This window comes from Thunnus albacares, chromosome 4, assembly GCF_914725855.1.
Source record: "Thunnus albacares chromosome 4, fThuAlb1.1, whole genome shotgun sequence".
In the NCBI taxonomy this organism is placed as follows: domain Eukaryota; kingdom Metazoa; phylum Chordata; class Actinopteri; order Scombriformes; family Scombridae; genus Thunnus; species Thunnus albacares.
The window spans coordinates 20,454,890-20,470,369 of record NC_058109.1 but is presented as its reverse complement, the minus strand read 5'-3'; the positions used below and the strand labels follow the sequence as shown (position 1 = coordinate 20,470,369).

General features: G+C 36.9%; 2 protein-coding genes across 6 annotated transcripts in view; both read right to left on the bottom strand.

Annotated features, from left to right (window-relative positions):
- Positions 1-1,329, bottom strand: part of rad18 (RAD18 E3 ubiquitin protein ligase) — a 35,808-nt gene extending 34,479 nt beyond the window's left edge. For all 4 annotated transcript variants that reach the window (XM_044349678.1, XM_044349679.1, XM_044349680.1 and 1 more), the window contains exon 1: positions 1,161-1,329. In XM_044349678.1, coding sequence (XP_044205613.1) covers positions 1,161-1,211 — 51 coding nt within the window. In that variant the 5' untranslated portion in view covers positions 1,212-1,329. The remainder of the gene's footprint in view (positions 1-1,160) is intronic.
- Positions 1,330-11,545: 10,216 nt separating this feature from the next.
- srgap3 (SLIT-ROBO Rho GTPase activating protein 3) overlaps positions 11,546-15,480 on the bottom strand; it is a 60,633-nt gene continuing 56,698 nt past the window's right edge. For both annotated transcript variants that reach the window (XM_044349298.1, XM_044349299.1), the window contains exon 22: positions 11,546-15,336. In XM_044349298.1, the coding sequence (XP_044205233.1) occupies positions 14,890-15,336 (447 nt within the window). In that variant the 3' untranslated portion in view covers positions 11,546-14,889. The remainder of the gene's footprint in view (positions 15,337-15,480) is intronic.

The window sequence follows — 15,480 nt, the reverse complement described above, 5'->3', positions numbered from 1 at the left end:
GACAGCGCTCTCCACCACCATCATCAAAACACCAAATGAGGGAATATCTTTTGGAAAAATGGTGTTCATCCCTCCAGAAGAGTTCAGAGACTTGTAGAATCAATACCAAGGCAACCCAACACCTTACTAAGACACTTTATGTTGGTTTTTCCTTTGTCATCCGTCTACATTAGGTTAGCTTAATTATACAATACAAATAATAACTTCATCCTTGCTCATGTCATGGAATATGTCAATATGGTGTTGGACAATGTTTAGCACTTGGTTTAACGTTACTGTCATGATACATAACGTTAACTGAAGTTTCCCAAAATAAATGAGCTACCTGATATCACCCTTACCTGCTAACTAAGTTATGTTTACGTAGTTTAATTATTTGTTTTAGCAGGGTAGTATTAACGGAGAGTGGCAACTTCTACCCTCTAACAGGCGATTTAGTATCCCTCAATTTAAACGCAACATGCTGAAGAATTATTTTATAGGCTACATCAATCTATCCTGATGCTAAACCAAAATCAGTACGCTGCTAACTGAGATCTGAATCCAGAGGTTATGATGTGATATGTATGACTGTTTGATGTGTTTTTGTACGTCAATGAAAAGAGTCATCTGTGTAACTGCTTGTTTAATCTGTGTGTAAGTTAAACCTCTTAAACGGAGCTGCCTAAGAACGCAATTAATAATTTAATTCATTTCAAACTGACAAATAAAAGTTCGTATCGCATCGTATTAAACGTTTTGGGTTGCTTTATTTAACGTTAAACATTGACTTAATAACGTTATACATTTTGAACGGACAGGTTTGACATTAACGCCAGCTTATGTGCCACGAACGATAACCTTTACTTAGCTTGTTTTGTTAATATAAATCACAAATCTGTTTGCGTTGTAGCTGTAAGATTAAGTAACGTTAGCTAATGTTACACGAGCAATTGTTAGCACACCAGTCAACTGTACTAGATAATAGCACTGGATGAACACATTCAATTGCTATGAAAAGGTTACGTTACTCGTCTTTTAGGTTAAGGTCCAAGGGGTAAGTTATTCCATGGATGTAGCTGTTTGGGTATTCATTTAGCTAGTTTTAATTTAGCAAGCGGCTATTAGCCAGCATGTTAGCAAAACAGGCACATTTCAAAATAAATATGGCTACAACTTACTTTCAGACATGCAAGGCCAGGTGGTAAATCCGTTTCAGTCTGCAGGGCCATGTCTGCTAAATAAAAAAGCAGCTATAAGAGAATGTTACACAACTTTTTATCTGAGCGGTCAACAACAAACAAAGTCCCGCTCGAAGGGATGCAGGATGCAGGACTCTTCTTACGTCATTTGACGACTTCCGCTGAGTGCGAGTTACAGATTTATGTCCTGCTGCTCATCCGTGATCCATGAAGAAGAAGAACAGGATTCATACGTTCAAGGCTGTCACTGTATAACTTATATTGTATCACATGTACATTACAGAATAATAGGCCTATTGCCAAAATACTTTTTGCACTATTGACCCTGAAACCCTAAACCTAATTTGTTTAATGAATATTTCATGAATCTGTACAATCTAAACAGATTTTTTTAATTGTTTGATAAATTGGAATAAATGTCAACAAAATGGTAAAACAAAAGCATTTGTATAATTAAGCATTGTACTGAAAACTTTTGGTATAGCACTGCACTGGTTTCCATGTTCACTTGTTTTTTGAAATGTCTATAAAAGATGCCGTATGATTCTAAATGCCAATCGACTTTTATTTCTGGATGATTATAGTGTTTTAATAGCAGGTAAAAGCTTCATTAAACCAAATCACCAGGATGAACATGATTAACGGTTTAAATGTAGTGAGTCCCATCATAGTTTAAAGACTTTTTAATGATGAGTACTGAGAGTGAACCAATTTTGAACAATCTATGATTATTCAGGGTTGCTTGTTATGTAAGACACTATAGAAAAACTGTAGAAAAAAGCACAGGCAAGCTTCAGTTAAGAATTAAGCTGAAAGATCAAAAAAGCCATAATGATTTTGTAAAGACTGCATTTTTAGATACCACTGAAGGGAACTAGGTTGAATGAAGGAAAGATAAGACAAGACTTTACCAGATGTTTGTATTTCGTTTTATCAAGTCAACCCCTCAAAATTTAAACTATATTAAATCTAACTATGACTACAACCAGGAAATCTGAGAATGGAAATGAGAATTCCATAAAAATGGACTTACATGTGGTGCCTCTATCCTGACAGCCTTGCTAGTTTTCATTTCATTTGATAAGGAGACAAATGATCCTGGATGGCAAGTGTCAGTATACAAAAATATTTAACCACTTTCAATGTTACTATTGAATACATGTGTGTATCCTTGACAGTTGGTTTCAGATTCTTGATGTTACTGATGGAAAAGTCTTAAACTAAACAATCCCTTCACTTGCGTTGTGGAGTTATCATAACATCTTGTCCTTGAACTGGAAAATGATTAGCAGGCTTTTAAGGGGCCTCACAGACAGTGAGCATACAGTATTGTAAGGAACTTTCACACCGGTAAGCTATTACCAGAGGCCCATGACCACCTATAAAACATCCCACTTCAATTACTCCCTATGTTAATATCATATTTTCTCACTCCTCACAATTACAGTCAGTGACAGGGATCTTGTTGTCTGCTATGATTGTATTTTACATTATTGTCAGTTGTATATCCTTGATTGAGTGCATGAAGAGAAGGTAGTTAATGTTTGTTTGACATCTCCTTTCATTACATGACATCAAAATTGAGTTTAAAATGTTCTGCCAACCCTGCCATTTCATTCTCTTACTTGACCTGTAATGGGTGTACTGCACCATCGGAGGAACATGAAAACCCCCCAAGAAATGATTTCTTTCAGACAACCTCAGCCTCAAAACAACATAAATTTAAGCTCTCAGAACAGACAAGAAATACAAAGTAAATGTTGTGCAGATGGTAATGAGCCCTCAGATGAAATGCTGACCTTGAAGGTAAAGACACTGTCTGTAAAGAGACATTTCTGAGTTGATCTGTGGCACAAAGCACTGGTGTATTCCAACTGACAGCTTGTAGCCTGTGGCAATTATAGTCTTCAATATCATTGATCTTGTGTCATTAACAAGCCACTAAGTGGTCCATATCTCTGCACTCTGGGTTCTATTGTTCCCAAGACACGCATACATGTTGCACGTTAAATGTGTGTAAATCCACAGCGGGGATGTGACAATTTCTTTGTTTAAAATGCTCACCAAGATAACCCAACCATCTTCAGAAACATCATTTTGTAAACTCAGTCTATCCTTTTTATACAATCATACTGTATTTTCATGTTTGCATGCTTGCATGTCACAGCTGAATCCGGCTGATGCTGTTAAACAAATTGATATTCTAAAAGGAAGGAATCAGCACACATGAAATGAGTTTCCATTAAGGTTTGACCACAACTTAAAAGCCCAATCAGTAAATTTGGACTATATTTCAGGCATATTTACACACATATTGGAAATAACTGACTTACAGAAAAAAGCATGTGTCAAAACTGATCATTATAAGTCTGTATAATTTGTTTACAAACATTGCTCATTTAAACAAACCATTAAAACCTTCATAAAACATTAACAACTTAATTAAAATTGATTTGTCTGTGTATTGAAGGACCTGCCAATCCATTTGGCAGGGACAGATGGGTCCAATTTTAAATTCTGATAACCTTTTGTTTATTTTCTTCGTTCACCATAGTACAATCACACAATTGATTAAAAAAATGAAAATATTATCAAACATGGGCAGGCTCTCCATGACGCATACCAGCAGCATATACAGAGCAACATACTCTTCACAGCTTGCTTGTTAACTGATTATTCAGCAGCACAGACACTGCATCACAGATATTCAGTAATGTAATGTAAGATTTACACCAGACAACAAGACATTATCATGTAAATGTATTTATGTTGGACCATGTCACATGTGTGCTTGAATGTGATTATTCAGTCACATGAATATTCAGATGAATTTACAGTACCGGTCAAAGGTTTGGACACACTTTCTCATTCAAGTGAATGGGAAGATGTGTCCAAACTTTTGACCGGTACTGTATGTGCAGTAATTGGATTTTTCCTGGTGGTTTGGATAATGAAATGCCTGGAGCCTTTGGTCAATTAAATCATTTCACAGTGTTACCAAAGCAATAATGACTCTTTCCGCACAGTCTCTATAACATTACCAAACAATTTGGTCACAAGGCTTTTCCTGCAGAAGAGGATGAGACCTTTAATTTGCACAGCTGTTTGGCATTTATCACAGGAATTGTCACAGAAAATGACATGCCTTTGTAATAGGTTGCTGTCATGTCATGTTATCATCTCCCTTTTTGTTTTTGGATGAGAATTATTCAGATAATTTTTCTACCATTCATGTTTTCTTCTGTGACTAATGTCATGCCCCTTACACAGCAAGGAAGTCAAAATGTGTCAGGTGTCAATAAAATTGTAAATGTCAAGGCTAATCAGGCTTCTATTTTTCAATTTATGGTGTTAGGTCTGATTAACTGAATTCATTCAGCCAAAGATAATATTATGCAGCTTTACTTTGACTTCTCCTGATTGAAGTCTTTATATTGAGACAATATCTTCAGTTGTGTGTGTGCTCCTTCATTTATTCTTACTTATTTGTTGTTATTCTTACTTAAATCACAAAAGACATGGCCCATGCTTTGAATTCTGCAGACTTATACTGAATGAGTAAATGCCCACACAAAATTGTTTTAAAGCACCACAAAATATGAACCACGTTACAATAAATACTTATGCAGAATTGATATAACAGTGACACATGAACTGACACACGGATAAATCATACTGAATGGACTTAAAGGCTGCTTTGTATCAGATTATGCAAGCTGGAGTTAAACCACTGTCCTCTTCCAGCACTCTGCTAAGACATTTTGATGGGTTTGGAAACCGGGAATGTTCATTTAGTGGATGCTCAGCCAAGCAGTAATTACATGCTTATATTAGCAAGATGACATGATGTACTGAATGCCTTTGAGACTCCGTTTCATGTTCTCAGGTATTATGTTACAGATTAAACCCATTACCAGGTATTTTACTCAGGGTCTATTTCAGTCTGGAATTTTTAAATGTGCTTTTCAGTGCAGCGTTTTATTACTGAATCTGTGTGTTTAAGGATTATCTACAGTACATTAAATGTTTTCTGATGTAACGTGAGACTATACCTGTCAAGTTAGGTTTTTTTCGTTATTCTGGGCTTTTTTCTAACTCTCTCCTCATATCATTATACAGATAATATCAAACAAATGGTCTCCACCAATCTTTCCTAAGAGTGCTGGTGAAGATTTTTTAGCGTATCTAAAGCCTTCATACTCCTGTCACCCCGAGTGAACAGAGAATAAGAAAATTATCTCAACAGCAGGGGTTATGATTTATTCATTTCTTAAGAAGGGGGTCAATTGAAGGCAGCCAGAGTTTGTCATATTGAAATCATAAAAAATATAGATTTTTCTTCATCACATCTTACTTCTTTGAGAACATGAAAGACAAATTCTTTGTTATTTCAAGGCTATTTAATAACAAAAGAAAGGTGATTAGTTCTTAGCTTTTTAGAGGAATCAGGCAACCTTTAAGTTTATTAAGGTAGAAAAAACTCTCCAAATGACCCCTGTTCTTGGAAGTTATGCAGGAATATGGCCCGACTAACATGTCACATGAGAAAGAAAGCTGTGAGGAAATCTTGTCCAGCTTTTCTCTGGTGAAGTGCAGCATCTGTAGTACTTTGATATGGATTAAAACAAGCATCACACATAAGAAATACATCAAGGGAACTGCAACTGAGGTTCAGGTTCATGATTTTATGCAGCGTTGTAGTAGCCTGTTGCTATGATTGAAATATGGTTCAAATGATGGGAGTATACAGTGGCAGACAGGGAGAAAATCTGTATTGCCTTTTTCACTTAAATATGTGCCTAAAGCAAGTTCCAACAAACACACTATAGATCATTGAAAAATATTCATTAACTTCCTTATGCCCAGGAAAAACGGGCTTTCATGTGAAACTAAATCCCTGCAGGATTAAAAGTATTTTGCAAATTCAAAATTGTTGCATGTGAACATAAATCCCGGGATGTCAAACTGCGAAGCTTAACATTCAGTCCAAAGGCTGAGGGTGATTTGTGGTTCATATGTACACATTAACAGTGGCTTTGTCTGAAACATCTGCACCATGACATACATGCTGTCGGAGGACTGTACTGTACTTTGCCTTATCATTCTTAAACTGTTATCTATTCTCCACATGTACATCTCTATCTAATGAGGCTCTTAGCATGTGAGTCATCCAGTCCTGTGTTAGCCAGTGAGCAGGGCTGGATCTGTCTGGGATCTTAACAATGGCAGGAGCTGTGGGAAATGAGTGCAAACAGATGAAGTCAAAGCTGCGTCTGGTGTTAAACAATGGACTTTAATAGGCCAGATAGCCTTGTCCTTGAAGATGCCAATGACAGAGCTCTGCTTTAGTGATTGATTCTTGATTATTCTTTCATGTGTTGTGTGTGTATTATTTCTACATTGTTAAAATTGTGTTTCAGTTTCATTTAACAGGAGCCAAATGACAACAACAACGTGTTTAGTGTTTTGTACCCCCTGATGCAGTGGAAATAATTTGCAAAGAACCTCAGCAGCAAAAATATAAGAATATTTTTGGCTATTTCTCCCCTTATGAAGCATTTTGGTTTTGATGCCTTTAATATTTACTACAATATGTTTTGAAAGTAATAGACGAGGGATGAAGGAAAAAGAACATTTCTTCTATCAATTCTCATCTTTTGTGGACAAACTGTATTTTATTTTACAGCCTTCTTTGTAATGATCAAAGTACTTAACTCACATTACTCAGAGCATGTGGAATGGAACTGAATTGAATTACTCATCTGTAACAAAGTGACTTTAATTGACACAATATATTCTCATCAGAAATTCTATATTTACACAATGTATTATACAGGTTACATGAATATTTTATCCTGAAATCCATTCAGGTGTTGAGCTGGTAGACGTCCTTATCTGCAGTCATGTCCTTTGTATGTGAGCATGCACTTAATTGAAACTTTGTTTGAATTAATTGCTATAAATTGTTGTTAACCATGGACTGTTAATTAGACTATACAGGATGTTCACTACAATCAGTGACTAAACGCACCATATTAGTTTCCCGATCGGTTGAATTGTAATGCTAGTTTATATTCTAATTATTTGAAACAATATACATATCACATATACAGTAACTCTGAAATCAGTCTTATTTCAAATATATTTGGTGTGGTTAGTTATATTCAAAATATATTTAGGATTTTATCATGATTTTTATGATGGGTTTGGGAATTTCTGCTAGGACATTATAGAGAGACGCAAAAGATCAGAGAGATTGTCGTGAGGCAGACTGTAATGTTTGTCAGTTCATGGTACCTTGTCCTTGTCGGGTACAAGGACACTGAATCTGAATTTCAAAAGATAAATATAATAGTGATATTTATGCAGTTTGTAAAAGCCGTGTGACCTACAGCGGTATGGTTGAAAAGAAAAACTGTCTACAATTCAGGTAGCTGCATTGGGTTATCAAACTCATGAGTAATAAATTAATTCTCTGCTTTCCAGGAACATTTGCATCAACAATAGAGAATCAATGAAGTATCCAATAAGACATTTAATCGTTATGTGTAGTAACAACAAATAAGACCATCTATCCCACAAATAGCCACAAGATGAAAGCTATTTGTTACTAATCATATTATTGGGGTCATTTGTTTTCACTTGAATCAAATAAACAAATATGCTATCAAAGGGTTGTGTCGTAATGCAGGTTCAGCTCTGCTTCAGGCCTCAGTGTTGGCATCTCTCTTCTTCAAAAACTTCACTTCAAAGTTCCAATATCACTGCAGAGCTACATTTGACATGCCTCTGCAAAAACATCATAAATATAAACAAGGAGCAATAAGTTCTCAGAGCTTTAATGTGCAATCTATGTGCTTGTGTTTGTTGTCAGGATGTATTATCAGGAGTTGTGTGTATATTGATTTTGTGTGGTATGCCATCTAGTCTTCAATGTGTTGTGTGTGAGGGTGTTCATGGAACAGGGAAACAAACCAGGCCGACTTGCTCTGTGTCTTTGGGTTTAATTTATTATGCATGCCATATACAGTATGCACTACCATGCTGCATCCCCGCACATCAAAGATACAGGCGTAGCTGGAAATGTCACCGGATTCAGAGGTGTTGCCGTCTGCTATTACCTTGAAAGTCTGATGATTGTTCACGTTCCTTTTCCATTCATGCTTGATGAGGCGAGTCGTGATGTGACTTTTTTCATAAATGCACAGAAACTGATAAGATGTTCCGTATTCTGAGTGAGGTCAGAAATTTTTATGAAAATGCATCAAAGTAAAATTATTGATTGCCCTACAGCATAAGGTATTAAGTATTTGAGGGATCACTGCAGCACTGATATCTGCCTGACACACTGAGACAAACTATGAAAAATGAAAAAGCCTCATGTTCTCATCTTTTCATAGGAAACTCCCCTGTCTCCCTCCTGCAAGCAATATCTGGATGGATCCAACCAAAGCTCTCTCTCTCTCTCTCTCTCTCTCTCTCTCTCTCTCTCTCTCTCTCTCTCTCTCTCTCTCTCTCTCTCTCTCTCTCTCTCTCTCTCTCTATCTCTATCTCTCTCTCTTTCTCTCTCTCTCTCTCTCTCTCTTCCTCAGCTGAAAAGTCTGGTTTTACTCCCTTCAAACATTCATGTATCTGGCCAAAGTATCTTTGAGCAGGGCACTGAACCCCTCCCCAACCACTTTAAGTTGTTGGGGATGAGTAAATGCTGAAATCAAATATACATTTTAACTCTGCACTGTATGTCTGCTCAATGATTGCCTCAGTACAACTCAGCAAAGTCATGAAATTATTTTTTGTTTTTGGTCAAATTCCCAGAACAAACTATTATTTTGGCCCTGATGATTCATTTTTGTGCTGTAATAGATTTCATTAGAAATGATGTTAAATGAAAGACCTTTCCACATCCATGTCTCAGCTACCACAATTGTACAGTACATTGTAACTATTCTGTCACCATACAATACATCGTGTCTCTCTATTATTCATTGTGATACAGCTTGTGGTAAAAATGTAAAAATTGCTATTTCAACACACAGAAGTGCATGTAATATGGAAATACATGAAATAAATTAAACATGATTTCCCCTTGTTTACATTGTTCTATTCTGATTATGAAAATGAATGATCTACAGCTCACTACTGGTCCTCTGGGGCTTTTAATGGGCTTTTAATTGAAGAATGTAACTGCTTAACCATTAATTATTTTGATGAGGCAAAGGTGAAGGGAGAGAAGCTGAAGGTTGAAACAGGAAGTTATGATAATTCCATCCTGCTAAGAGATTATGTGTTATTGAAGAGTTTGCTCTCATTTGCGTATTAATTAGAATGGACAAAAAGCCAAATTAGGCCACTGGAGGGGGCTTATGCAACTTATGTTTTTCAAACCAGCTGCAGCATCTGTCCTTCACTGATGATGCATACCTCGTCCCAGAGAGGCATCAAAAAAATGTATTTGCCAGCGGAAGCAAAGACAACAGCAGATTTGTTTGTCCGTAGCTTATTTCACTTCTTCTTCTTTATTCTTTACAAGTAACCTGCACTAAATTGGCAGTTTGTCTTTGTGCTAAAGCCACTCTCCATGGGCAAAACCAAAATGTATGTCCTAAGATTTGACATCCTTGTCCTGTAGAGCCTAAGCTCAGCAGGGATGTGCCACTGTGCTCATTAATTTTAGGCGATAAAAGGAAGCAGAATCAGTTGTAAAACCAGAATTTTATCATGCAGCATGACCGTAACCAATCAAGGAGAATCTGGGTTGTACTTCAGGATCTGATTATTATGCAGCTTGTAAGTTGATACTAAATTCATGTCACTCGCAGAAGAATGAGTCATCAGTGTCTGTGTTTTTTTCTGTTGTTGTAATTAATGTAATTTAACACACGTCTTTTCTCATGCCATCCTAATGACCATTTCTTCCTTTCTAGTTCACAATATGCATTTCCTTTCTTCATGGATAAAGGTAATATGCAATTAATTTTAGTAGTAAGTGAATTTGTATTTGATAAAAAATAGTATTGCTCATGCAATTATTCCTCAAGTCTGATCTCTCAACTTTATAGAAATACATAAATGGAGATCCCAGATTGATTTTATAACTTGATGTGTGAGATCCACTAGATCCATTGCTAAACACAGTAAGCTCACCTGCTGATATTTACTTGTCAGTAAGTGTTATACCTTCCAGAGTATTGAAAAATGTGAACACAGTTGCTTGATGAGCATGGATTTCTTAGGTGGAACAAATTGAATTTTGTTTATGCTCTGTCAGGGTGAGATTCCGATGTAACGCTCTATGACCAATGGACTGGAAAGCCAATTTCAAGGGGCGTTGTAACCATCTAATTTATACAAAACTCTGGGCGTTCTCTTAATGCTTGTTGCTAATCTTTACAGAGAAATCAACAGGGTGCTGACTACGCAGTCTTCATGGAAAGCTCATGTTCATCGGATACTTTCACTGCTGCAGTTTCTCCATCATGTGGCCACAGAATGAAGTACAGACTCATGTCGGTTACTCTTTTGGTTTTGTATTTTAAAAAAAGTTACTATATTTTATATATGTTAATGCTTTTGTTTGTTTTTTAATAGTAATCTTAAATGTCATACCAGCACCCTCCCTTTTCATGTTTAAATTGTTCAGTTTTTCAAGTCTGTCTTAAAACAATAATCAGGTTCCCATATAAACACTGGAACAGGTTTTTCTCACAGCAATTGTTCCTCATGTACATACTGACCATTAGAAGATCCCCTACAAATGCATTTCTAATCTAAGTGCATTTGTTTTGTCCTTGTTTTGTGCAAAAAAATGTGTCTCAAAAGTTTATCTGAAGATATTATGAGACTTCACTTTAGTCAAATGTTGTGGATATCTTCCAGTCTTTTTTAGTAAAAAATTCCCTCTTTGTGTCTCAACAGACAGTTTAAAATTGCAAAGCTATCCTTTAACATTATTAATATTTACTATCTGCCATTTGAAGTTTTCTTGTTCTGCATCTGCTGTAAAAACAAAAAAAACCCCCACAATAATAATGCTACTTTTTTCAAAGATAATTAGCTTTCACACATTGTGCTTGTATTTAAAGTATGGTCAGTTATACAGAGACTAAGGGGTGTCCTGGTGGCCTAGTGGTTAAGATACTGTACATACTATATGACAGCAATCTCCTCAGTTCAAACCTGGCTGGGTACCCTTGTTGAACATCATACTCCTCTCTCTTCATTTTTCCTGTCTGTATCTGTTTCAAATAAAGGCAAAAAATGCCTAAAGAACATAGACATATCTAGAAAAAAAGGTCTCCCTAACCTGTATTATCTTTGGGATTTCAGATTTAACACACAAAAAAAAAACACTCGAAATATCCAGATCACAGAGCAATAATGGTTTTATTTGGATGCAGGGGGTTTTCAACATCCAGTCAGTGGTATGGTGTACATTACATCACAGGGTTTCAACCAACCAGACACTCATCAACAAACAGCATCACTAGACAAACAATTAAAGAGAAGGTAAACAGTGTGACAGCGACTCGCACTCTGGTCCTCACAACATGACAGGCGCTCAGTCCGCTCTCTTACTGTGATGTACTTTTTTTTTTAATATTAACGTAATGTCTTCTCATGTCAGTAAACAAATAATGTTACCCATTTCAGCATACATTCCAGAAAAGAAAATGTCCATGTACATCACATGTAGGGGAAATAAGAGTGAACCAAGTGCCTTATAGCCTCTACAAGAAGAGGGTCCATATCAGTCCTGCTGTTGCCAACGTTACTGCAATGTTTTTGCTTTGAAAGGGAAGGAGAATGAACAACAAGAGTTTACGGCTCAACCACAGCACAGGCAGTTCACAGGGAAAACAAAAATATGAAAGAAATATTCTGAGATGATTCTACTGAACCGTATACCAGTAGATTGTGTGTACAGTAGTTTTTTTTTTTATAACTCCTATTCCTCAGGGATCACCCAAGCACAGACGAGCAGTTCATGATGATTCTTCTGTAATTCAAGAGGAATATTTTAACACAATATACTCCTTGGAGTGTTTGTGTATTTATGTAGGTTTGATGACTGAGTAGCAATAGAAAGTAACGCTAAAAAAGTAACTTCAGTTTATAATAAACATGACAACTAATACACAAAATATTACAGTTAAAAAAGTAAATATAAAAGTCCAATAAAAATTGATGTTGTGCACAAAAGGCACTCAAATTGTCTGCTCCACTTACACAAGTGTCTATAAATAAAACAGTCTAGTTAAATACAATGATGATAATTTCACTTTTTGAAATTGTGTGCTTTCTTCGTATTTCAATAAACTTTTTTTTTGTAACATTATCTTCATAGATTTAAACAGGTGCAAAACTGTAACCAAGAGAGACAAAAAATAACTATTTATATGGATGAGCTTAATGATTGTAATAAGTAGCTCCAGATCATACTCATAATGCCCACGTAAGGTGATGGCATCCACCATTTCGTTGCAAGAAGCAATACCAGCAGGAACCAGCAGAGGATGCCAGTGCACTGCATGACTTTGAATGTATATTGACTTTTTCTGGCTCTATGAGTTTTCTGCTCTTAAGAAAGAATCCTCCCACCTCTGCATATGTATGTGTCTGTCTGGAAATAAAACAGATAACAAGCAAATACTTTCAATTTACAGTGCGTACAGTTACACTGTAGAATGTACAGAACGACTGCAGAGTGACGGTGGGATCAGTGCCTGGTTTACATGCTCAATCAAGATATCAAGCTTGTTATTTCTCTTTCACTTCTATTTCAGCAACTGCTACAAGCGGCTTCATTCATCATTCCAAACCCCCGTAAATGTTGTTAAGGCCTGTTTTTTTTTTTCTTTAAGTCCAATATTTAAGTAATTTGTGCGTTTTACCAAGGCAAGGCACCACATACAGCCATTGTTACTCCCGCATAATATGAGTCAGACATTACAGCGCAAAAACATGCACAATAGAGCAGGCTCTTTGGGATGCAGGTTACAAGGTCTCTGGACTAGAGCTGTTAGAATGACAAAAGGTACAGTAGATATACGTATAACACTGAAATGTTCTCTGTTTAGTTTTCCTCCAACAAAATAAGGATTAATCTACAGTCGAGGCATAACTGTATCTATCAACAGAGATAAGAGAAAGGCAGGAAGGAAGGAAACCGCTGTGATAACAGTATGTCACAACATCTACTTCTCAAGTTCCTCAGGGTAAGTATCACATTTTAAATTTGAAAGAGGAACTGTCACAGGGTACACTTGAATATTTCTTATGTAATAATAAAATCATTCAAATCAGACTTGAACAGGAACAACTGCAAACTATTTCAAGATGAGCAAATGTGTCAAAAATATAATGGAGAAACATTTCTTCAGCCTTTATGGTGTGTTCAACCGCAATCAGTTTTCTACAGTATGGTTACCAAATGCATTCAAAGCACACAGTAGGCAAGATAAATTATTTGAACTCTATTTCACACAGCCAAAGAATATACTTGTTTACTGAGGATTAAAAGTATGTTTTGTGGTTAGTTGCGATCCTTTCAAGTGCCGTTCACATCAACCCTTTGCCTTTTCTGTATCAGCCTGTACAAGATTAACACTTACAAAAATTACTAGCTATATATTATGTACAAGTTTACCACAGGATTCCTACAATTAGTTGGTGCATTAGTTTTCTGCATTTAATATACAGGACATTGAGGAAAAAAAAGGAAACAGCAATGTTAAGTCTGCTCACTGTCCAACCGTACATGGTTGAAGAGGACTTGCTTTGTTAAGCTCTGATCAGTACTGTCTAAGTGATCATCTTCATGCCAGGAAGCTTTATCTTTACCAGAGGAAGTGAGGACTGCAGGTAAGACATTTAGGATACCATTGCCACACACATGGCAAATTTAAAACATGATACTGTTATGATCCCCATGTATTAGATTAAATATTTGGACATCAGAAACTTCATTATTATATATGTTTTCACCATCATGAATAAGATTTCAAACTAATATTTTATGCTTCCACTGATTAACAAGCTTTTCCACTGACCATATGAAAAAAACCCTCATCGTCTTTAATGTTTCCCTTATTTTCTCCAAACCCTGCATGCAGAAGTATAAAACGTCACTATGTTTTTACTTTGCTGAACATCCACTGTATTATAATACAAACAGAAAGCATGGAAACTTCAAGTAAGTATGTATGTAGAGCCATAAGGCCTTTGACCTAAATGGTAAACAGACATGATATTTTAGCCTGAATGTCTACACCAGTCCAGATGAGGTGTTTCATACACATCCGCTGGACAATGTACGCTGGGTGGAGACTAATACCAGAATTTTACACAAGTATTGCTTCACTTGCATTCAATGTATCTCTGGAACGAGAACATGGCCACAGATTTTGTTGAACTTGAGGTAAAACTGAAATACATGTATTCTTATTCACATCTACTGTAGACAAATCAAGTTTCAAAGAGAGTGGAGCTTTATGCTATCACACCTCTACAGCTTCTTCCACCGCTTTATCACCATGGTAACATACTGTAGGCTCGCTTCAGGAGCTTCCTGAATATATGAATTAAGTCAGGCAGAAAACACAGAGAAAAATATCCATATCTGCTTGTCACACATCGACACCCATTTCCATAAGCTTTCCCCTCACTTGGGAAGCTTTATAACCTTCTCACTTAGCAGGTTCCACCTTTGCTACATAGTGCCAGATTTATCCCCACCATCACCGGATGTATTCATATTAGAACCAGCAGCCGTATTGTTACTTGGAAACATCTTCTCAGTGGGAGTTACAGCAGGGCTGCCGACGCCTGAAGAGCTGGAGCTGCTTGAGCGGTGCTGGGTTGGAGGAGGGCGCACTGGCCTCATGGGTGGGGGGCGTAGCTGAGACCCAACCATCCGGGCGGAGAGAGCAGGCTTGAAGGTGGTCATCATCTCAGAGGTGGAGCTGCTGCTTCGGCGCATGGCTGCATCTGGGTCACGGATCATAATGGTGTGCAGTGGACTGCCGGGCTCAGAGCTAACTGGGTTCTTCATGGGTTCCAGGGTGTCCAAGACCACATCAGGAGCCTGCTTAACGGTGTTCTGTCGCTCCAGTTCACGTAGCTCATGGAGTGCTGTTGTCATGGTCTTCTCTATGTCCTGGTAGAGGAGAAGTGAAGAGTACAGAACGATCAGGAATAACAGCTAGGCAGTGTTATGGGATATCTAGACATACAAGGACAATAGTGTGTTTGTACAGTTTTAAATACAGACTATATACAGTTTCAGGCACCTATTGATAAA